We start from the raw sequence: 24,910 nt of genomic DNA on the forward strand, positions 1-24,910 counted from the left end.
GGAGTGCAGTGGCCGGATCTCAGCTCACTGCAAGCTCTGCCTCCCAGGTTTACGCCATTCTCCTGCCTCAGCCTCCTGAGTAGCTGGGACTGCAGGCGCCCGCCACCTTGCCCAGCTAGTTTTTTGTATTTTTTAGTAGAGACGGGGTTTCACCGTGTTAGCCAGGATGGTCTCAATCTCCTGACCTCGTGATCCGCCCGTCTCGGCCTCCCAAAGTGCTGGGATTACAGGCTTGAGCCACCGTGCCCGGCCTGAGATTTTTTTTTTTTTTAATACCAAGTCTCGCTCTCTCGCTCAGGCTTGAGTGCAGTGGCGCAATCTCTACTTACTGCAAATTCTGCCTCCTGGGTTCAAGTGATTCTCCTGCCTCAGCCTCCTGAGTAGCTGGTACTACAAGCGCCCGCCACCTCGCCTGGGTAATTTTTTGTTTGTTTTATATTTTTAGTAGAGTTGGGGTTTCACCATGTTGGCCAGGCTGGTCTCAAACTCCTGACCTCAGGTGATCCGCCCACCTCGGCCTTCCACAGTCCTGGGATTACAGGCATGAGCCACTGCACTCAGCTATTTTTTGGCGTATTTTAAGGGAAAGAAATCACGCTTTTTAAATGTTGCTTATTGCTTTTCAAGGATTTGATTCTTGTAAGCTACTTTTTCATTTATTAATGAGATTTATATAAATCAGGTTATAAAGTTAAGAGCAGTTGTCTCTGGAACCCAGAAGTTGGTTTTAACACTAGCGTTTCTGCTGCAGGGCATTTCTACTGGACTGTAATTCCTCGAAGGCAGGTATAAGAACTATTTTTTTGTTGTTTGTTTGTTTGTTTTAGGAACAAGGTCTTGCGTCACCCATGCTAGAGTGCAGTAATGCAATCATAACTCACTGTAACCTCCCGTCGGTGGGCTTAAGTGATCCTCCCACCTCATTCTTTTGAGCAGCTGGGACTCTAGGCATGTACCACCACACCCAGCTACTTTATAATTTTTTGTAGAAGTGTGGTTTTGCTGTGTTGTCCAGACTAGTCTCGAGCAGTCTTCCCACCTCAGCCTCCCAAAATGCTGGGGTTGTACAGGTTTGAGCCACCATGCCTATCCCTACTTTTTTTTTTTTTTTTTTTTTTTTTTATTGAGACGGGAGTCTCTGTTCAAGCAGTTCTCCTGCCTCAGCCTCCTGAATAGCTGGGATTACAGGTGTGCGCCATCATGCCCAGCTAGTTTTTGTGTTTTTAGTAGAGATGGCATTTCACCATGTTGGCCAGGCTTGTCTGGATCTACCCACCTTGGCCTCCCAAAGCGCTGGGATTCCAGGCGTGAGCCACCACACCCGGCCTGTCCCTACTTTTTTTAATGCCAAGATTTGTGTATTTCATCTTCAGTTGGGATTCATGGCATCTGTCAATAATTGATATGAACTTAAATGGCAATTTACCTGTTAAAAGATAACATTACTCGCCGGGCGCGGTGGCTCAAGCCTGTAATCCTAGCACTTTGGGAGGCCGAGATGGGCGGATCACGAGGTCAGGAGATCGAGACCATCCTGGCTAACACGGTGAAACCCCGTCTCTACTAAAAAGTACAAAAAACTAGCCGGGCGAGGTGGCGAGCGCCTGTAGTCCCAGCTACTCGGGAGGCTGAGCCAGGAGAATGGCGTAAACCCGGGAGGCGGAGCTTGCAGTGAGCAGAGATCCGGCCACTGCACTCCAGCCTGGGTGACAGAGTGAGACTCCGTCTCAAAAAAAAAAAAAAAAAGATAACATTACTCATCTTTTAAAAGTCTATACTTCTGTCATTTGCTGGAAAAGAATTATTAATCTTTATTCAGCAAACATTTATAGACCGAATAGTGGACACCAACATAAGGACTACCCTGAAGCTACTTGATGATGGTAATAACTAACATTTAATGCTTTTATCAACAGTGTACATTCTTATTTAATCTGTCCCTCCACTCTGTACAGTCAGTATTATTGTTGTCCGTATTTCACAGATTAAGACACCAGCCTAGAGGCCAGGTGTAGTGGCTTACGCCAGTAATCCCAGCACTTTGGGAGGCTGAGGCGGGTGGCTCACCTGAGGTCAGGAGTTCAAGATCAGCCTGGCCAACATGGTGAAACCCCACCTCTACTAAAAATATAAAATTAGTCAGGTGTGGTGGCACGCCCCTGTAATCCTGCTCTGGAGGCTGAGAGAAGAGAATCAGTTGAACCAGGGAGGCTGAGGTTGCAGTGAGCTGAGATCACACCAGTGACTGCACTCCAGCCTGGGTGACAAGAGTAAAACTCCATCTCAAAATAAATAAATAAATAAAAGATGCCAGCCTAGAAATAAATGACCACCCCCTGGTAAATTACATAGCTAGTTTTGGTCTCCTTATTTCCAGATTTCATGTTTTACCACACTGAGCTCCAAAGATGATACAGTATTTACTTTTAAGTGTATAAGGAAAAACTGAGTTTGGGCCTCAAACCAGCCCCACGATTTCTTTATTTACCAATTGTGAACGCCTCACTCAGTTAAGGAAGTCTTTTAAAATGTCAGTTATTTAGTTTCATCTTCTTAAAATGTAGAATTGCTTTATGTTACTTAAATATGGGTCCATTTTTTTTTATGAGTTAATTTGTTTGCTTTTCAAGATTTTGGATTCAAAGTTTTTAAGGTAACCTTGGATGCAAATTTTGTTAATTGGATTAATATAAATTTAAAGTTTTTAAAATTCCATTGGTCTGCTGTGTTTTATCCTGGATAGGATTAAAGCAGTCTTTAAAGGTAATCTGTTGTTGGCTTTAATGTTCTATAGTACATTCTGGTGACACTTGTCTCACTAGTCCACATTTTTTGTATATTTGGTATATAGATTTTTTCCTTGGTAGTCACTTGTTTTTACTTTTTATATTTTACTTCCCAGTCTTAATCTCTGTAACCAATTTGTATAATCCCTTGTGCAGTCAGTCTCTTTATTTGTGGTATTATTTGAAGAGAGGTGTGCTTCCTGAGAGAGGATGTCATGTCTGTGCCCTAATTTTTAGTTATATTGCTTTTATTTTTTTTTTTTTTTTTTTTTTGAGACGGAGTCTCGCTGTGTCGCCCAGGCTGGAGTGCAGTGGCGCGATCTCGGCTCACTGCAAGCTCCGCCTCCCGGGTTCACGCCATTCTCCCGCCTCAGCCTCCGAGTAGCTGGGACTACAGGCGCCCGCCACCACGCCCGGCTAGTTTTTTGTATTTTTAGTAGAGACGGGGTTTCACCATGTTAGCCAGGATGGTCTCGATTTCCTGACCTCGTGATCCACCCGCCTCGGCCTCCCAAAGTGCTGGGATTACAGGCTTGAGCCACCGCGCCCGGCCGTTATATTGCTTTTATTGCATAAAGCATCTTGGACTAGCTTGCGAGAAGGTAAAAGAAAATGTGGTTGCATCTTGTCCTGGTTGAATGCCCACTAATCTTAATGGATTTTCCCAGTTGTGCATACCTTAGGAGTAAGGATGTTGTCTTATGTTTATTTTCACTCCTTTTTAAAATGTGTATTGTTTTTGAAAGATAATGACTCTAATATATCTATAATATCAAACCACCATTATGAAGTTAGAGAAGGAATATTTAGATTATCATTACTTTTTATTACTAATGCAATTTATATTTTTTATAGTAATTACGGAATATAACTTTTTTTTTTAAACATAATAATAGTAATGTCAGTGGTTTGAGCTGCCACTCAATACACTAAAGAGAATTGCTATTCCTTCAGTTAAGAATCACTGCTCGACTTTTTTTTTATTTTATTTTTTGAGATGGAGTCTCCTCTGTCCACCTAGGCTGGAGTGTAGTGGCGCGATCTTGGCTCACTGCAGCCTCGGCCTTCCAGATTCAAATGATTCTCCTGCCTCAGCCTCCTGAGCACCTGGGATTATAGGCGTGCACCATCATGCCCAGCAAATTTTGGTATTTTTTAGTATAGACGGGGTTTCACCATGTTGGCCAGCTAGTGTCGAACTCCTGACTTAAAGTGATCTGCCCACCCCGGCCCCACAAAGTGCTGGAATTACAGACATGAGTCACCATGCCCAACCTAAGACGCTTTTAAAATTCCATTTATGTTTAATTCTTCAAAGTCTGGTGTATGTAACATTGTAACAAAACATTTTATAATTGAAAGGGACTTTAGGGATCTAGTCTAGAAGTCAAAAACTGCCAGACCAGGGTTCAGATCTCTTATTTCTCAAATTGATTTTGTTGGTTTATACAATATTCATAATTTTTAGAATTCAAGTGACTTTACTTATAAAGCATTCACTCTCTACTTGACCACAGTTCACGTTATTACCTAATAAGACCTTACTGCTTCAGGCATTTACATGGCTAGCTGACTGATGTAAGGCATCTGAGTGTTCAATATTTCCCCCTTCCCTCATTCCGTCTTTTTGTAGACAAGGAATCTGGAAACCGAGAATTAAGTGATTTATCTCAAGATAAAAACTTTTTAAATAGAGCTGCTTAAATTCAAAGTTAATGTTACTTTCTACAGCTTATTGTCTCCTTAGAAAATAGTGCAAGGTAATACATAATCAAGTCCTAAAGTATTTGGTATAACTTGTCATGAAGGACAATGATCACTTTGGGCTGAGTTAGTGCAAGAATGCTTCAGAGACATTTCCTTGACACCTCCTAAGAACTGCATCTTGAAATGTGCTGTCCTGATTCTGTGTTGTTCTTGCTACACAGTTGAGGAAAAGAGATAAATGTCCTCCTGTAAAGAGCTGGCATGGGAAATCACCAAAGGGCATTTTGTACATATTGAAAAACAGCACCTCATAAGACCAACTACATTTAGACTTCTCCAGAAATCCCATTTATGCCCCTTTTTGCAGAGGAAGGGGCTGGATAAATCTCTGACTCCCAAATCCAAATTTAACTAATTAGCATGTCACCCCACCAAAGATTTTTTTTTTTTTTGATACTGAGTCTTGCTCTGTTGCCAGGCTGGAGTGCAGTGGCGCAGTCTCGGCTCACTGCAACCTCTGCCTCCTGGATTCAAGCAATTCTCCTGCCTCAGGCTCCTGAGTAGCTGGTATTACAGGCGCCCGCCACCACACCTGGCTAATTTTTGTATTTTTAGTAGAGACGGGGTTTCACCATGTTAGTCAGAGACCATCCTGACTGACCTCGTGATCTGCCTGCCTCAGCCTCCCAGAGTGCTGGGATTACAGGCATGAGCCACCGTGCCCTGCCCAAAGATGATTTTTTTAAATGCTCAACAGGACAAAGCTTAATGGTAGTCTTTTGTTAAAAACAAAATTTAATACCAATCCATTGACAGGACTCTGTGTACTGAGCTATATAGATTCACCTTAATAGAAGCCCTTCATAACCACCCCGTATAAAACCATCCATTTTTATCTCCTTTGGTTTTTTTTCCTCCATACTGCTTATCACACCTGACACTTTATATTGGCTTTGTTTCCCCTCTATACCCTTCACTCTGGATTATAAATTCTGAGGACAGGGTATTTTGTTCACTGCTTTATATTCCCACTGCCTAGAATAGTGCCTAACACATATTAGACACTCAGTATATTATTTATGGGTGTCGAATATTGAATGCTGTATTACAGTAGTGTTAATGGAAGGTGTCACTTCTTAGATTTTCTTTTCTGACCAGCACAGTTCTTGGGATGATGGAGTATGTCCTCAATAAATCTCAGCACCAAGTAAACAAGAATTTTCTTTTTAATACATAAATTTATCATTTTGTTACGCTTTTTAGTTTCCTCAGTGATTTTTTAGAATAACCCTTGTTCATAATTTGGAACAGTAATATCTACAGTTGAATCTTAGGAAGAATGTTACAGGCAATCCAGAATGTTGGATAATTAAATCAGTTATTTGCATTGTGATGTTTAATATAGTGAACACATTTAGACAAAAAAAACTACCCGGTAATACCAGTTTTTATTTTCTTTGAGTCATGTCTTCAGGATTTTCTGTGAACTCAGAATTATTATTGCATTCATTATTGTTTTGTGAAAATACTAGTTAATAATTTCTGATTAATGAAATATTATCTTAGATAAATTTACTGAACTTAATGTAGAATATGATTTTTTTTTTTTTTTTTTTTTTGAGACAGGGTCTCACTTGTCACCCAGGCTGGAGTGCAGTGGCACAAACATGGCTCACTGAAGCCTCGACCTCCTGGGCTCAAGTGATGCTCCCACCTCAGCCTCCCAAGTAGCTGGGACTACAGGTGTGTGCCACTACACTTGGCTAATCTTCGTATTTTTTGTAAAGACTAGGTTTTGCCATGTTGCCCAGGCTGGTCTTGAACTCCTCCTGCATTAAAGCAGTCTACTTGTCTCTGTCTCCCAGAGTGCTGGCATTATAGGCATGAGCCACCACCCCCTTCTTCTACTTTCATTTCAGATAGTTACGAAGCAGCCACTGAAACCTGACTCTGGACAATGCCAAAGGAGGTTTTGTTTTCTTGTCTTTCCATGTCTTTGCTGTGGTTTGCTCTGAAACTAGAATTAAACAGCTTTTTGAATTGATAAAAAAGAACCAATGCAAGTAAAACTCCAGCCTGTAGAGGAAATGGAAAAAGTTGTAGAAGTAATAATAAGTAAACTACTTTTAAACAAATGAGTAAGGTAGTAGGTATTTTGCAAGAAGTAAATAGCCAAGTGTGAAAGCTGTCAGTTACTTTCATCAGTCAGGTTAGTTGTAGTCACAGAAATTTTAGGTGATTATATAAGGAACTCAAATTAGGAATCTTTAAATGTAAATGACCTAATACTAAAAACTACCCCAAAAATATATTCAGATAAATAGCAGAAACATTTATGCATTTGAAAAAAATTAGTGCATTCCACAGTTCCTCTGAATCAAAGATAAAAACAAATTAAATCAGTGTAGAAAATACTTTAAGTTTGAACAGTAGTGGAATTTTTAGTATTTTGATAGCTTTCTTTAGAGATTTAATTGATTTTCTTCATCTGTAATATTAGATTGTGTTGGAGAGGCAATGTGAATCATGCATAAAGTTTATAATTGTGTATGTGCCTACTTGATAGAGAAATTGCACCTTTTTGCTGATGAAGTATCGTATAGTTGCACTGTTGATAACATTAAGTTCATTTTGCATATATGCTACAGTCTTTTCTGTTTAATGGGTTGAGTAAAATGAAGATCCAGGAGTCCCTCATTAGTTGGTATAATTGGTTAATTCATAGACTAAAGATTAATACAAATGTACTACATTTGCAGATTAATTCATACATAGGCATATTATTGTTAACTAGTAATTCTTAACTGTACAGATAGTTTCAAACTGCATCCAGTTTTTACAAATGCTATTGTTTACAAGGAATACCGTAAAGAGAGCACATGTAAATGAACAAAATCCCATCACTTATGCTGGAAATTCAAACTAGAATGTTACACAGTAGACCAATAGCACCATAATTTTAGGCACAGTATTTAGCCAATATCTCTCATTGCTAACACAGTTTCATTTAACTTGTGTTGCCTTTGACTTCTTGAAGGTTGTTCATTCTAAAATTTCTTTGAGTTTATTTTTCTGTTGATTATAGTTTTTATTTTTCTTCCAAAATCTCTTCACTTTAAATGGTAGTACATGGCAGTAATACCTTCTGATAGTCAGAACTCTTAATAATTTGTAGTATCAGGTATTCTGGTATTACTTTGTATCCTCTTTTTGACTTAATCCTTATCTTCTAACTACCTGATGTACAAGTAGTTAAAAATGAGCAAGCTTCTCAGAATATAATCATTTGCTTGTGGCACACCAGTTAAAGTACTAACTTAAGTCCTTTGCTACCTTATTTATCTTTTCATTCTAGATAAACTTTGCTTGCTAATTAATGGTAAATATTGCATTGATGTAAGATAGGTGTTTAAAATGTCAGCATTTACATTGAGTATTTCTTTTCCTATAAAGCACTTAAAATATGTTTAATGTTGTAATTTTCAGTAGTTAAGCATCTCTTAGCCCTTTTTGAGAAGTGTTTTCTGGGAAGTAATTAAGGCTTAAAGAACAGAATTAAACTTTAATTGATTCTTTTATGCTTACCTGCTTATTTCTTTTAAAAAGTACCCTCACCATTAGTTTATTAATCCAAGAAATACTTTTCTCTTCCAACATCAGTGTTTTATAGTTACTCTATGAGTTGAGTGGCTAAACTTGGTATTTTTGAATTTTCTAAAGTCTGCTTCTTAAAAATACCAGTAATTATCAGCATTCTTATTATATAATATTGGGGTAATTATGAAACAACTTCACAATTTCTCTGTTAACTTCAGGTTTTGTTTCATTTGTTGTGTATTTTTTTATTTGTTAACAATTGAACTGTCAGAAAAAAATAAGCAAAAGGAAAAGAAAAACAATTCCCTATCCTACCACCTTGTTGTGTATTTTTTTTTCTTTTTTTTTATTCCAGGGAATTGAAATTTATTTTCTATTATACTCTCAAGATTTTTTCAATAATGAGATTCCTCCTAGGCTGTCAAAATTGCAGTCTGCATAACTTGAGGTGCAATAGATTTCATTAAGACTTCTGTGATTAATATTAGCTGTCAGAGATAATGCCAATATTACAGGATTTTTGTTTAGTAATGTGTTTTTTAAATACTTAAAAGAGGGCTATTTCCCAGTCATTATCTCTGAACATTTTTAAATGATTCACAATACTGATGTGTGCACAGCTTTTTGCTTTTTTATATTGACATGGAGGGTTCTTATATGTTTTATTGAGCTATAGATTAAAGAGTCAAGCAGTGGGCGGGGCATGGTGGCTCATGCCTGTAATCCCAGCACTTTAGGAGGCCGAGGCAGGCAAATCACGAGGTCAGGATATGGAGACCAACCTGGCTAACACGGTGAAACCCCATCTCTACTAAAAATAATACATACAGAAAATAAGCCGGGCATGGTGGTGGGCGCCTGTAGTCCCAGCTGTTCAGGAGGCTGAAGCAGGAGAATGGTGTGAACCTGGGAGGCAGAGGTTGCATTGAGCTGAGATTGCGCCACTGCACTCCAGCCTGGGCGACAGAGCGAGACTCCGTCTCAAAAAAAAAAAAAAGTCGAGCTGTGATTCTTAACTGAAGGAGGAATAGCAGTTCTCTTAGCGTAGTGAGTGGCAGCTCAAACCATTGACATTACTATTATTTTTAAAGTTACTTTTTTTTTTGAGACGGAGTCTTGCTCTGTCGCCCAGGTTGGAGTGCAGTGGTGCGCTCTGGGCTCACTGCAACCTCCCCCTCCTAGGTTCAAGGTATTCTCTTGCCTCAGTTTCCCGAGTAAGTGGGATTACAGGCACATGCCACCACACCCGGCTAATTTTGTATTTTTAGAGGCTTCACCATGTTGACCAGGCTGGTCTTGAACTTCTGACATCCAGTGATCCAACCGCCTGGGCCTCCCAAAGTGCTGGGATTACAGGCGTGAGCCACCGCGCCCAGCCTAAAATTTATCTTTTGTTGCCCAAGTATGTGCAAGGTGTTGTGTCAGTGACTGAAGAATTACTACATTTGTTTCCTTATTCTTTAATTTATGGAACACATACTTCAGGCACAGTTTCAGGTTCTGGGAATATGGCAGTGAGTAAAACAGACAAAAATCCCTATCCTTATGGAGTTTACATTCTTTTTAATCCATCTCACAACCTTATCATGTAACTGTTACTATCTTAATTTTACCTGGAAGGAAAGTGAGGCTCTGAAAGGTTTCATGATTTGCCCAAGATTATAAAAAACCACGATTTGAAACTTAGGTACCATTCGCCACTATGCTATGCTGTCAAAATTGTTCCCCCATGGGGTTCTGTGAAAGAGAACAATTAATCTCAATGTCTCAAATAGTAGTTGTTACAAATCTCTTTGAAAATCTGATATAACTATTCCCATTTTTAATTGTGCATGAAATTTTAGGGAATTGACATATTTCAAAATGCTCATTCTTAACCTGAACTAAGGACTTCAGGAAAAGAACACTTGAACAGAAAGGTTATGCCTAGAGATCACAAATACACTACACAGATACAGGTGCTACAACTTTTTCCCAGTCCCTACCAGCACTACAAGCCAGTTATGTTGCTTATTGAGCAGAGTTGTCTTTTCTGCAAAACTAGATGCAACCACACCATCCTAAAAACAGGACAATGGCTGTTGCCAGTCAGTCTGAGTTGGCATTCACAATAAAAATCTGTTTGTTATTTCAGTCTTAAAAAAAGTCTTTTAAACAGTGTTTTCAAGACTGGTGTAGTAGAAAGCATAGATTTGAAAAAATATTGATTCAAATCTTGACTATCGTACTGTTGGGGCTTTTTTGTTTTGTTTTGCTCTTTAAGGTAACAAAAATACCCTGATAACATCCCCGAACTGGAAACAATCCAAATTTTCATCAGCTGGTGTGAATGGGTAAAGAAAATGTCATGTATTCGGATGGTATATTTTAATCAATAATAATAAAAGGAGCAAATTACTGATAGATACAATAATATGGATTAACCTGACTCATTCTAGCAACAAATAATAATGCTCATTCATGGATAGATGAAGCAGCTGGGAAAAAGAGTCCCTAATCTCACTAAAGAAGTATAACTCCCACAGCCAACTCAGCCACCTTTGTGAGATAAGAAAATAAAGGCATACGTCTCTTAGAAAACACCTCTGATAAATGTATAGTTTTTATATTCAGTATTTTAAAATTGTAGTTTTTATGTTGTTTCGGTCAGTTGTGTTACATTTGGAGGTTTTAGTGAAGATATATATAGTTGCGCAGTTGCGCAGCCATCACTACAACCGGTTTCTGGCGTGTTTTGTTTTGTGGGTTTTTTTTTTTTTTTTTTTTTTTTTGAGATGGAGTCTCCCACTCTTGCTAGGGCTGGAGTGCAGTGGTGTGATCTCGGCTTACTGCAACCTCTGCCTCTCAGGTTCACGCGATTCTTCTGCCTCAGCCTCCGGGATACCTGGGATTACAGGTGCCCACCACCACGCCCTGCTAATTTTTTGTATTTTTAGTAGAAGTGGGGTTTCACCATATTGTCCAGGCTGGTCGCAAACTCCTGACCTCGTGATCTGCCCGCCTTGGCCTCCCAAAGTGCTGGGATTACAGGCGTAGTCCAGCCCACTACAACCAGTTTTTAGAACACTTCCATCACCCCCAAAAGGTTTCCTGTGACTATATGTAGTCAGTCCCACTCCCATCCCCAGTGGAGGAAGGGTGGAGAATTGGATGCTCATATTACCCTTGGAGCAGCAAAATTGAACAGATTTGGGGTTATTGTACTTCCATTTCTTAGTGAACGTGCAACATCAGTTTCTCCTGTGGCTCTGTTTGTACAAGTAGCTTCATCTGTAGGTTTTCATTTCTTCAAAAACAAAGACCCTTTTATTTAGTTTTTTCTAGCTTGTTTGTAAGACTGAAAATCTCAACCATTGTAGATTTTTTCAGATTACCAATTTTCCATTTTAAGTTTCCTATTTCAGACCTGAACCCATATACAAAAAGAAAGGCCATCTCTTTACTTTAGCTATTGGGTCTGTGCCAGAATACTTTTGAAAATTTCCTTAAATCAATTTTTATTTTGTATCCCATTAAATCTTTTTTTTTTTTTTGAGACAGAATCTCACTGCGTTGCCCAGGCTGGAGCCCAGTGGCGTGATCTCAGCTCACTGCAACCTCCGCCTCCCAGGTTCAAGCAATTTTCATGCCTCAGCTTTGCGAGCAGTTGGGATTACAGGCATGTGCCACCACACTCGGCTAATTTTGTCTTTTTTTTTTTTTGTAGAGACAGGGTTTTGCAGCTGGGTATGGTGGCTCACGCCTGTAATCCCAGCACTTTGGGAGGCCGAGGCGGGTGGATCATGAGGTCAAGAGATTGAGACCATCCTGGCCAACGTGGTGAAGCGCCGCCCCCTCCCCCCACAAAAAAAAGGGTTTTGCTATGGTGGCCAGGCTGGTCTTGAACTCCTGATATCAAGTGATTCTGTAGTTTTCTTCTACCTCTGAGCATCTTTTAGTAAGTCTGCTCATAGGGTGCTCTGTATTTGTGTTGTATAGTAATCATTTTAAATAAATCTATTTTCCTGAATGTTTTATTTCTGTGAAAAGCACAGGAATACAAAACTTAGAATTCTTTTTTTTTTTTTTTTTCTTTAATAAGGTACTAGGTTTTGACAAGCCTGCATCATGCGTGAGTATAAGCTAGTCGTTCTTGGCTCAGGAGGCGTTGGAAAGTCTGCTTTGGTAAGTCATTCTTACTTTACCTAAGCCTTTCACTCCGAGACGTTCTTTTTCTGTTGAGTTTTAGGTTTTGATAAGTCTTTGTTAAGATAAAATCCCTTAATGACTTTAGAAGCAATGTAATATTTTTCTTGTAATTTTACTCAACTTTTAATTATATCTGGGTGGATCATATTCTCTCTGGAACATTGACTCCAGAATGACACGAATTATGCTGGAATACAGTTTGAGCGAAGCACAGAGATTGAGAGCATACAAATATGTGTCTTTTTGCATTTGCATTTCAGAGGCAGGTAGAATAAGTTTTGGTCTTTTTATTTTTATTTGTTTTCAGACAAGGTCTCACTCTGTTGCCCAGGCTAGGGGTCAGGTGATCTCAGCCTCCTGAATGCTTGGGACTACAGGCATGTGCCTTCATGCCAGGCTAATTTTTAAAGTTTTTTGTAGAGATGGTGTCTTGCTGTATTGCTCAGGCTGGTCTTAAACTCCTGGCCTCAAGTAATCCACCTTTGCCTCCCAAAGTGCTGGAATTACAGGCATAAATCACCATGCCTGGCTTGCTTTTTCTTCTTACAAATAGTCTTACCCTATACATTTTATGTTAGAAAATATCAAAGCTTATAAAAAGTCTTCTTCAAATATTACGTTTGACTGTCCAGTTTTACATTATTATTTTAATGGCCATGTTTTCTGCATCAAGGAATGGTGTAGCAAGAATAACTCGGTAATGAGGGTTGGGAAAGGGGAAAAACGTAGGGAAAATAATTTGATGAATAGTTCAGAGCTTAGCAAAGCCTCACAAGCAAATAGATTGACCTTCTGCCTCACTCATAAGATAAACCATCTTGGCCACTTAGAAAGGCCACCTAGCTGAGAATTGACATGCTTGGAACAAACGGAGAAGTATATACGATGTGAAATGAACTGCTTTTTCAATTTGTATCCAAAGTGATGGGGAGGTCAGTTGATTGTGCATGTATGTGTGTATACATAACATAAAATTAGTCAATTTCTAATTTAAAATTCAAATTTAAGCTCTTAAGACTGAAACAACACCGGCACGGTGGCTCACACCTGTAATCCCAACACTTTCGGAGGCCGAGGCGGGCAGATCACCTGAGGTCAGGAGTTCTAAAGCAGCCTGGCCAATATAGTGAAACCCCATCTCTACTAAAAATACAAAAATTAGCCAGATGTGGTGGTGCATGCCTATAATCCCAGCTACTTGGGAGGCTGATGTGGGAGAATGGCCTGAACCCAGGAGGCGGAGGTTGCAGTGAGCCAAGATTGTGTCACTGCACTCCAGCGTGGGAGACAGAGCAAGACTCTGTCTCAAAGAAAAAAAATGAAAGAATAAAAGACTGAAACAAGAGACATTTAAAATTTTTAAATATATGATCTCTAAATTTAGAATTACCCAATAAGGAGCATAGTGATTATTTATTTAAAAATAATAAAGAAAACAGCTTTCTGAGGTAATTTTCTTACCAAATATATACATTCAAATGTAGTATTGGCTGTGGTTTTTTTCACCGATGGTGTAACTCCCTGTGTGAAATCAGTTTACAATTTAAAGATTGAATGTACTCTTTTCTTTAGAAGTATAATGGTTTCTTAATTTTTTTTTCAGACTGTACAGTTTGTTCAAGGAATTTTTGTAGAAAAATATGATCCTACGATAGAAGATTCTTATAGAAAGGTATATATTACTTTGGAAGGCCTTTTGCTTTTGATTTTAATATAAATATTTTAGCTGTATAATTATTGAATGTTTTGTACAAAGTAGGATGGAGGCAGAGTTAATTTATAAAATTAGTGGGAAAAGTTTACAATTACTTTCTGGCATTGCATATTTACCAGTTTAAGAGGATCATAAACCCTCATACTCTCACATATTCACAGAATTTTAAGTTTATCCTGACCCTAAAGTTGTAATTTGACACGCAAACTTTAAAGCATGCCATCCATTTCAAGTAGTAGCCCCATGTTACTTCCTATCCCCTACCTAGCAAGACTGATTACTCTCAAGCTCCCTTCTTTTTAACCTAGAAATTGGTGGACACAAGTCTTCCTAAGCTTTCTACTTACTAACCTCTTGAGAAAGTGCCACCACTCACAATATGGGTTGAATATCCCTTATCCAAAATACCTGGGACCAGAAGTGTTTTCAGATTTCAGATTATTTTCTGATTTTAAAATATTTGTATATACATAATGAAATAGAATGGGACCCATGTCTAAACAATTCATGGTTTCATATACACCTTATACACATAATCTTGTGTAATATTTTTAATATTCTTATGCATGAAGCAAAGTTTTGGCTGCATTTTGACTGTGACTGGTCACATGAGCTCATGTGTGGAATTTTCCACTTGTAGCATGATGTTCCACACATGGCTCAAAAAGTTTTGGATTTGGAACATTGCAATTTTTGAATTTTTAGATTAGGAATGCTCAGCCTATAGTAAGGTGAATTCCTGTGACCACTAACATTATGTGACAATAAAACAATGTGTAGACATTTTTAACATAGTAGGGAAAGAGGTATTTCCCAGCTTTTATGAAGCAACTAACCTGGCCCTGCTGTTGTACAAATACTGTGTTTCCGTTCCTCCCTCCATGTCCACAGTCTACCAAAAAAACTGGAAACTTTTTTGCACCCCAGCTGTGAGACAGTAATACTCTTTTCTTTCTATATCTAATTCTAAATACCTATTTTTCCCTAGGAAATATTAGATGGAAAGGGGTAACAGGGATATATGTGCAATTTATTTAATAGCTGTGGCTCTGCTTCCTTAATACCAGAAATCTTGTTCCAGTATGGTGAGGGCATATAGTTACCTAGAGAAATGAGGTATATCGAAAGTATCATGGGAGAATTGAGATAGATTACTTATGATATTGTTGGAACTATTGCTGGTTTTGTTTATTTATTTGAGCTATTTTGAAACTATTTTTTCTCTAGAATTAAGTGCTGAGAGATCATATTGAGACTGGATCTTGTAGGTTTCCCTGTGTTGACTTGAGAACATATGGCTTTTGAACCCGATTACAATTTGGGGGTCTTTGAATCTTGATTACTTAGTTATTTTTCCTCCTGCTTTGTTGAAGTATTGCTTGATACTAATTTGTAAAGTTGTTATAATCTGTGTATCTTATTTTTGATACATTAGCTTTTTTGTGTATATTAAGGTAGTCTTACATTTAAAAAATGAACATGTATTTTAATTTTTCTACCAGCAAGTTGAAGTAGATGCACAACAGTGTATGCTTGAAATCTTGGATACTGCAGGAACGGTAGGTAAAACTAAATATCAAAGTATATGCACCGTTTGTACAGTATTGACTTCATAAATGCTAGTACTCTATAGACAAATATTAGTTAAGCTTATTTAAAAGTACTGCTTGCAGCTGGTCGTAGTGGCTCACACCTCTGATCCCAGCACTTTGGGATGCCAAGGTTGCCAGATCACTTGAGGTCAGGAGTTCGAGACCAGCCTGGCCAACATGGCTAAACCCCGTCTTTACTAAAAATATAAAAATTAGCCGGGCATGGTGGAACATGCCTGTAATCCCAGCTACTCAGGAGGCTGAGGCAGGAGAATCTCTTGAACCCAGGAGACAGAGGTTGCAGTGAGCTAAGACTGTGGAGACTGTGCCACTACACTCCAGCCTGGGTGACAGAGCAAGACTGTCTCAAAAAAAAAAATAAGAGTACTGGTTGCTAAACTTTAAATCTTTTTGTTGTTGTTGTTCTGTTGAATTCTTAGTTTTATATTGGCCGGGCGCAGTAGCTCACGCCTGTAATCCCAGCACTTTGGGAGGCCAAGGTGGGTGGATCACTTAAGGTGAGGAGTTCGAGACCAGCCTGGCCAACACAGTGAAACCCCATATCTACTAAAAATATAAAAAAATTAGCCGAGTGTGGTGGTACACACCTGTAATCCCAGTTACTCGGGAGGCTGAGGCAGGAGAATAGCTTGAACCCAGGAGGCGGAGGTTGCAGTAAGCCAAGATCGCGCCACTGCAGTCCAGCCTGGGCAACAAAGCAAGACTCCGTCTCAAAAACAAAACAAAAAAAAGTATATTGCACTTTTTGTAATTGCAGTGGGTCATTTAAAAGTTTAGAAAATGTGTTAGAAGGAAAATTTTCAGTCTCACTAGTACTTTTAAAACAATATATTACCATATTTCAAATAATACAGGCATACATTCATTCCTCAGCAGCTGTGTGAAATATTTTGATTGAGGCTGGGTGCGATGACTCACGTCTTGTAATCCCAGCACTTTGGGAGGCCAAAGTGGGCGGATCGCCTGAGGTCAGGAGTTCCAAGACCAGCCTGGCCAACATGGTGAAACCCCGTCTCTATTAAAATACAAAAATTAGCCAGATGCAGTGACAGGCACCTGTAGTCCCAGCTACTCAGGAGGCTGAGGCAGGAGAATCGCTTGAACCTTGGAGTTAGAGGTTGCAGTGAGCTGATAACGCACCACTGCACTCCAGCTTGGGTGACAGAGCGAGTCTCCATCTCAAAAGAAAAAGAAATATTTTGATTGGTATCTGTTCTTCTTCCAGGTATTTATAGACAAACTAGATTTGTAGGTATGTGAAGAGGAAGGGAAGATTTGTTCTTGGTGTATGGTATTCATTCAGCTAATGTTTGAATACCTGATACATGTCAGGCACTGTGTTCTTACCTTCGAATGCTCTCAGTCTAGCGAAGAAAAAGTAGTATGGGAAAATGGGATGGTGTAGATCATGCTGATGGAGCCCTACAGAACTACAGCATTTGAGTCATAGCTGTATAGATTAACTTGGCTGATACAGTTGAGGTGCTCTTACACATTATGATGTATTTTAAAAGCTGCCTTTAGTAACTTTTGGGGACGGGATATTTCTGTTCCACTTGAGTATATTTTTTATATATAAATCTACTTTGGTGTATGATTTTTAAATAAGAAACCTATTTCTGGCCAGGTGTGATGGCTCACGCCTGTAAATCCTAGCACTTTGGGAGGCTGAGATGGGCAGATCACGAGGTCAGGAGATGGAGACCATCCTGGCCAACATGGTGAAACCCCATCTCTACCAAAATACAATAGCCGGGCGTGGTGGCACCCGCCTATAGTCCCAGCTACTCTAGAGGCTGAGGCAGAGGAATCACTTGAACCCGGGAGGCAGAGGTTACAGTGAGCTGAGATCGCGCCACTGCACTCCAGCCTGGTGACAGAGCAAGACTCTGTCTCAAAAAAAAGGAACTAAAATGCCAGTTTTTCAAATAGTATCTTGTCATAGATTGTAATTTTAACAAAGTTACATAATACTACAATATTCATTGAGCTATAATTATAGACTTAGAAATTGTAAAAATAACTGTCAAAACATTCTTGTTTTTTAACGTTCCTTTCTTTCTATTGTAGGAACAATTTACAGCAATGAGGGATTTGTACATGAAAAATGGACAAGGATTTGCATTAGTTTATTCCATCACAGCACAGTCCACATTTAACGATTTACAAGACCTGAGAGAACAGATTCTTCGAGTTAAAGACACTGATGATGTAAGCTGACTTCCTAATAAATATATTTTATTTCAAAACTCTGATTATAATTGTATAAGTCTAAATTTAAATTCATTTTAAAGCTCATGTATTTTGGTGGGGAGGGGGGTGTTGGTTTTTTTATACTTTTTCCTTGAAAGGCAAAAATACCCATACATGTTTTCAAATATATATCATGTGGAAAGTGAGAAATTTCCTCATTTGCCATTATCCTGTGAAAATTAAATGTTATACCCTTCCTTCTTTTTTTTTTTCTTTGAGACACAGTCTCGCTCTGTCGCCCAGGCTGGAGTGCGGTGGCCCGATAGCTCCGCCTCCCGAGTTCCCGCCATTCTGCTGCCGCAGCCTCCCAGGGTGGTTGGGACTACAGGTGCCCGCCACCATGCCCAGCTAATTTTTTGTATTTTTAGTAGAGGTGGGGTTTCACCATGTTAGCCAGGATGGTCTCGATCTCCTGACCTTGTGATCCACCCGCCTCAGCCTCCCAAAGTGCTGGGATTACAGACATGATCCACTGCCTCTGGCCTTTTTTTTTATTTTTATTTTATGAGACAGAGTTTCACTCTGTCTCCAGGCTGGAGTGTCACTCTGTCACCAGGCTGGAGTGCAGTGGCGCAGTCTGGGCTCACTGCATCATCCACCTTACTGGGTTCAAGCAGTTCTCCTGCCTCAGCCTCCTGAGTAGCTGGGACGAAGGCGCATGCCACTATACCTGGCTAATTTTTGTGTTTTTGGTAGAGACGGGGTTTCACCATGTTGGTCAGGATGGTCTCCTGACCTCAGGTGATCCACCCACCTCGGCTTCCCAAAGTGCTGGGATTACAGGCATGAGCCACTGTGCCCAGACAATAATAATAATAACAATTTTTAAAGAAAGGCGCCGGGCGCGGTGGCTCAAGCCTGTAATCCCAGCACTTTGGGAGGCTGAGACAGGCGGATCACGAGGTCAGGAGATCGAGACCAGCCTGGCTAACACGGTAAAACCCTGTCTCTACTAAAAAAAAATACAAAAAACTAGCCGGGCGAGGTGGCGGGTGCCTGTAGTCCCAACAACTCGGGAGGCTGAGGCAGGAGAATGGCGTAGACCTGGGAGGTGGAGCTTGCGGTGAGCTGAGATCCGGCCACTGCACTCCAGCCTGGGCGACAGAGCCAGACTCCGTCTCAAAAAAAAGAAAAAAGAAAAAAGAAAAGGCAACAAATACATTAGATTCTAACATTATTAATTTAGGTGCCCCTTCAGAGTCTACCATAATGGAGTTTAGTTCCTCATCACACTAAATACAGCAGTGGTTCTCAAAATTGATTCTGATTCACCTGTAGGACCAGTTAAAACATAGATCGCTGGGCTGAGATCTCAGAACTTCTGATTCAGTAGGTCAGCAGTAGGGTCCAAGAATTTGCATTTTTAACAAGTTTCGAGGTGGTGTTGGTGATGCTGATCTGGATACCGTAAGAACTAGGTTGGGCATGGTAGCTCACACCTCTAATCCCAGCACTTTGGGAGGCAAAGGCAGGTAGATCCCCTGAGCTCAGGAGTTCAAGACCTCCCTGGGCAACACAGCAAAACCCCACCTCTACCAGAAATTAAAAAAAAAAAAGCCGGCGTGGTGGCGCGTGCCTGTGGTCCCAGCTACTTGGGAGGCTGAGGTGGAACAATTGCTTAAGCCTGGGAGGTAGAGGTTGGCAGTGTGCCCAGATCACATCACTGCACTCCAACCAGGGTGACAGAGTGAGACCCTGTCTCAAAATAAATAAGACTCGTTGTACTGCAGTTTAATTATAGCAAATATTGTGAGAGCTGGGAGACACCCATGGTAAATACTGTTATTTTCTGGACTTCTGAAACAAGGGAATTTGGGGGGACCCTACATAATTACAGCAACCTCAGGGAACATTTTTTAATTTGTAAATCCATTTAATAAGTGGTCTTGATTTTTAGTAAATTAAGTTTGAGTGGTTTTTTGGGGTTTTTGGTTTTGAGACGGAGTCTTGCCCCATTGCCCAGGCTGGAGTGCAATGGCACGACCTCGGCTCACTGCAACCTCTGCCACCCAAGTTCAAGCAATTCTTTTGTGTCAGCCTCCCAAGTAGCTGGGATTACAGACATGTGTTACCACACCCGGCTAATTTTTGTATTTTTAGTAGAGACAGGGTTTCGCCCTGTTGGCCAGGCTGGTCTCCAGCTCCTGACCTCAGGTGATCCACCTGCCTCGGCCTCCCAGAGTGCTGGGATTACAAGCGTGAGCCACTGTGCCCGGCCTTGATTGGGTTTTTTAATACAAGACTTTGAGAAATTAAAAATTCTGCTTTGGGGGCCTTCCAAATTTCTCCTTTTCGTGTTGTGCAACTGAGAATGCTGAGTTTAATAAATGCACGTCAGGAATCCAGAAAACTTGAAGTTGATTCACACCCTTTAGAGAAACATTTTAAAATGCTGAAATATATTACATTTTCACAATAACACCGTTTTGTACTTCCTTTTTAAAAAGTTTATGTTTTGCTTAGTATAATTAGTTATAAGTTCATTATGATACAATTTTAAGGTTTTTTCCCCCATCTCTCATAACAGGATCATAGCTTGTTTTCTCAAAATTTTATGTAAAAGTGTCTTATTTATGTCTACATTGACTAGGTTGTGTTCTTTTTACTTAACATATGAGAGTTTTCTTTCTTTCTCTCGTTTCTTCCCTTTGGAGTTATTGTTTGACATCTCCATGAAAAGAGAAGGCAGTGGAGATAATTGACATCAAAGTTAATACTTATGTTTATGTTACAGATTAAATTATTAAGGCTGTAAATTTTATTATACATTATTTTTTTCTGTGGCATTATATGAAAAGTAATTCTTAGATTTGACTCTTAGGATTCTTTTTATTTCAATTCATATAGCATATTTACTTACTTGTTTTTACTCTCACAAATGTATTTTTAGGTTCCGATGATTCTTGTTGGTAATAAGTGTGACTTAGAAGATGAAAGAGTTGTAGGAAAGGAACAAGGTCAAAATCTAGCAAGACAATGGAACAACTGTGCATTCTTAGAATCTTCTGCAAAATCAAAAATAAATGTTAATGAGGTATGGTCAAATATACTTACAGTGACTCTTTATTTGAAGTACAACATTGAAGATGAACAGAAAATGTCTTAACCCCAACTTAATATGTACTCAGGGTACATAATGATGTTACAGGACAAAAAAAAAAAAAAAACCTCTTATGTTAAATGTATCCGTGTAGTAAATAAACAACAATACTATTTCAGTCTCTATTAAATACTTGTACATTGATATGTACCATGAAAAAGGAAGACTGGACAGAAAATACAGGGATAGGGAAGACAGATTAAGACTTCAGGTATATGAAGGATGTTATGAAAAAAATAGAGACTAAAATGCCAAAAGGCATGCATGGTTCTTGAAAGGCTCCAAGTCATGTTATAGAGCAAAAACTTAACAGTTTTTAAAAGGAGTTTTTCTTTGTGTGATGGTAAATGTTCTAATTGAACTAAGTTAAGGTCTCTGCAACTCCTTCAATTAAGTATTTTAAGGAGCACAATATTAACACTCCCCAAAAAATTTGAGCTTGGCAGTTATAACACCTGATTTTATTCTCATTCCTTAGCTGAACAATTCTGGGGATTAATTTATATCCATGGAAATTTCTGTTTTTTCAATTTACTTTTTTATTTTTGCGGGGGGAGGTGTTCCTCCTGTAAATTAAAACAAATTAATGTATTTGCAGATCTTTTATGACCTAGTGCGGCAAATTAACAGAAAAACTCCAGTGCCTGGGAAGGCTCGCAAAAAGTCATCATGTCAGCTGCTTTAATATACTAAATGCATTGTAGCTCTGAGCCAGGTATGTTCATTTATCTTTCCTCTAACTTTTAATCACTCAACCTTATTAAGGGCACTCTGTCATGAAAGCAAGTATAGAATTCTTTTTGTTGGTTCTGAAAAATAAATGGTTTATTTTTATAAGATATCCATGAGTTGTATGCTATCTTATTAAAATATTTACCTATCATCATGAGTAAAGTATTCTTTTTGTTTTTGAGATGGAGTTTCGCTCTGTCACCCAGGCTGGAGTGCAGTGGCGCAGTCTCAGCTCACTGCAACCTCCGCCTCACAGGTTCAAGCAATTCTTCTGCCTCAGCCTCCCGAGTAGCTGGGATCACAGGCATGTGCCACCATGCCTGGCTAATTTTTGTATTTTTAGTAGAGACGGGGTTTCTCCGTGTTGGTCAGGCTAGTCTTGAACTCCTGACCTCAAGTGATCCACCCACCTTGGCCTCCCAAAGTGCTGGGCCACCACACCTGACTAAGTGAATATTCTAAATAAGTTCATTCTGTATACTGGTTGGTGCTGGCAATACAGTGGTGAACAAGACCAGCCTTCTCTCCTTGACTCTTAATTACTTTAAGCTAATTCAGGTATACTGAACGAGAAAGACAGTTAATTGCAAAACATGATAAATTCTGTATTAAAATAAATACAGGGTAGTGTTGCTAATAAAAACCCCTAACATGGCCAAGTACAGCGGTTCATGCCTATATTCCTAGAACTTTGGGAGGCTGAGGCAGGATTGCTAGAGGCAAGGAGTCGAAGATCAGTTTGGGCAACATAGCTAGACCCCATCCCTAATTTATTTATTTATTTATTTATATGTATTTATTTATTTTTGAGACAGAGTCTTGCTCTGTCGCCATGCTGGAGTGCAGTGGTGCAATCTCAGCTCACTGCAACCTTCGCCTCCTGGGTTCAAGCAATTCTCCTGCCTCAGCCTCCCGAGTAGCTGGGATTACAGGCATGTGCCACCAAGCCCAGCCAACCCCATCCCTAATTTAAAACACGCACACACACGCGCACCCCACCCCCACCCCTGAGATGTTCATCATGCGCCAGTCACTTTTTTTTTCCTGTTCAACTTTTAAGTTCCAGGGTACATGTGCAGGATGTGCAGGTTTGTTACATAGGTAAACGTGTACCATGGGGGTTTGCTGCACAGATCTCTCTCATTGCCTGGCACATACTTAACACTCAACTGTTAGCTGCTGTTTGCCAATGATAATGGTTTCCTCTTCACCTGTCATTAAACTGTTGTTAAACTGTTTGTTTATTCTTAAGAACCTTTGATATTCCTGACTCTTGTTTCTTCCTATGTTAATTGACTCAGTGCTGGCATAGCACTTTGATTCTCCATCTTTTTAGAGTTTTTATTCCCACCTTCCATCTAGGGCTTTCTGTTTAGTGATATATCATCTCATTCTGATATCCTGTAATTCCTGACCACATGCCCATTCTTAGCAGCACACATGTGCTTGAGCTCACACACTTCCATCTGTCTTTTTTAATTTGCAAGTCTGCTAGGATTTAGAAAACTTGATTGCAAACCTCATTCAGACTCAGAATGAGGACCTAAAGTTCTAGGCATTTGTGAAAATTATTTCAGCAGACACATCTATATTAACAACTCTTCGGAGCTTGTAACAAGTCTGATCACCAGGAAAATAAAATAGGAAACATTTTTTTAGTGCAGGCATGTATGTAGAAAATTATTCAAAGTACATATTTAACAGTTCTAAGTTTACTTTTTAAAAAACTTTACATGTGATTTTAGTATAATACCAACTTTTTCTGACATCAGTCTTAATAGAATGTTTAAATGTGGAATTTAGAAAGTATATAACGTGATTGTAAATCTGTAAAACACCATCATGAAATAAATTCTACTTGTCTGCTTCTCTGAACGAGCTTTTTAGCCACTCTTATTGAAAGAGTAAGGAAGAACTTGATTATCTGATACTAGAAAAAAAATGGTTAGATGTGCATTCTATACTTATGATGTAATTCTGGGATTACACTACAATTGTGTAAACACAGGATCACCCATTTTGTTAATATTGCTATCCGACTTTTTAATCCTAATTCTAGTAAGGTTGACTTGACTAACAATTTTAATGTGATTTTTTCCTTTTTAATCCTTGGAAGGTAATGCACAAAAATGTGCACAAAGGTACTTTCCCTTTCTGTTCCTAAGATTTTCATTTAACTGACTTTCAAGAGGGCAACAGAATAGACTTCATCTTTTTGGAATGAAAAGATGAAAAGGTTTGCCATTAGTTGTGGTACGTTGCCACTAATGTAATGCCTAGAACAAGAACCTAGATTATATTCATTTCTAACACTTTTAAGACTTGTTTTCTTAACTGTTTCCTTTTGGGTCTTTACTTTTTCCAGCCCATGTTTTTAATTAATTCTTTCCCTTTTGACAGGTCTGAAGAACTGTTGCCCAATTCAACAGTGCCAGCATTCCAACTTTGTTAAACCTACCAACATCTTAAATGGACTTTCCTGTGGTGGTACCCTTTAAGAGGCGGATGAAAGCTACTATATCAGTTTGCACATTCTAATCACTTTCCAGTATCACAAGAGAGATTTTTACTTATATAATAGTCCTAGAGTACGCAGCTGGTAAAACCAGAGGCTACATCCAGTATTACTGCTAAGAGACATTCTTCATCCACCAATGTTGTACATGTATGAAAATGGTGTACTGTATACTTTAACATGCCCCATACTTTGTATTGGAGAGTACAATAATGTAAATCCTAAAAGCACCACTATTTTAGCATAATAAAAGAAAGTCCAAAGAGCTCCTATATAGACTACTCCAGATAACTTCGCTTCTTTGATACTTGTAGCTTATTGTAATTTTTTTTAAGAAATTCAAGGTCATTATTATTGTACAAAATAAGCGCTTTGATTAACACAGCTATATAGTTTTTTTAATTTTTAAAAAACCTGTGGAGACAGTGATCTTGTCTTTAAAATATGATAGTCCTTTCAGTATAATGTCTTAGATTAAAGACGTTGCCTTTAATATCTGTTGGGAAGGAAATGTCCAGACTTTTCAAATCTCTTATTATATGTTTCCTTTTTTTGTTTACATAGGGAACAATGTTTATAGTCGTGTGTACAGTGGGGGTCTACAACAAGAAGTGTATATTTTCAAACAATTTTTTAATGATTTAACAATTTTTGTAAATCATTTTCAGGCTTCTGCAGCTGTAGATTCTCACTGTGAATCCCTTG

The 24,910-nt window shown here is 39.1% G+C and overlaps 1 protein-coding gene across 10 annotated transcripts in view; it reads left to right on the forward strand.

Annotated features, from left to right (window-relative positions):
• RAP1B (RAP1B, member of RAS oncogene family) overlaps positions 1–24,698 on the forward strand; it is a 50,647-nt gene extending 25,949 nt beyond the window's left edge. For 4 of the 10 annotated variants that reach the window (XM_025403604.1, XM_025403605.1, XM_025403607.1 and 1 more), the window contains 7 exons: positions 12,172–12,254; positions 13,882–13,950; positions 15,495–15,551; positions 17,676–17,816; positions 20,749–20,892; positions 21,557–21,673; positions 24,091–24,698. In XM_025403604.1, the coding sequence (XP_025259389.1) occupies positions 12,198–12,254; positions 13,882–13,950; positions 15,495–15,551; positions 17,676–17,816; positions 20,749–20,892; positions 21,557–21,643 (555 nt within the window). In that variant the 5' untranslated portion in view covers positions 12,172–12,197 and the 3' untranslated portion in view covers positions 21,644–21,673; positions 24,091–24,698. The remainder of the gene's footprint in view (positions 1–12,171; positions 12,255–13,881; positions 13,951–15,494; positions 15,552–17,675; positions 17,817–20,748; positions 20,893–21,556; positions 21,674–24,090) is intronic. The other 6 variants (XM_025403611.1, XM_025403610.1, XM_025403608.1 and 3 more) reach the window with 5 other exon arrangements.
• The last annotated feature ends 212 nt before the right edge of the window (positions 24,699–24,910 follow it).

This window comes from Theropithecus gelada, chromosome 11, assembly GCF_003255815.1.
Source record: "Theropithecus gelada isolate Dixy chromosome 11, Tgel_1.0, whole genome shotgun sequence".
Taxonomy (NCBI): domain Eukaryota; kingdom Metazoa; phylum Chordata; class Mammalia; order Primates; family Cercopithecidae; genus Theropithecus; species Theropithecus gelada.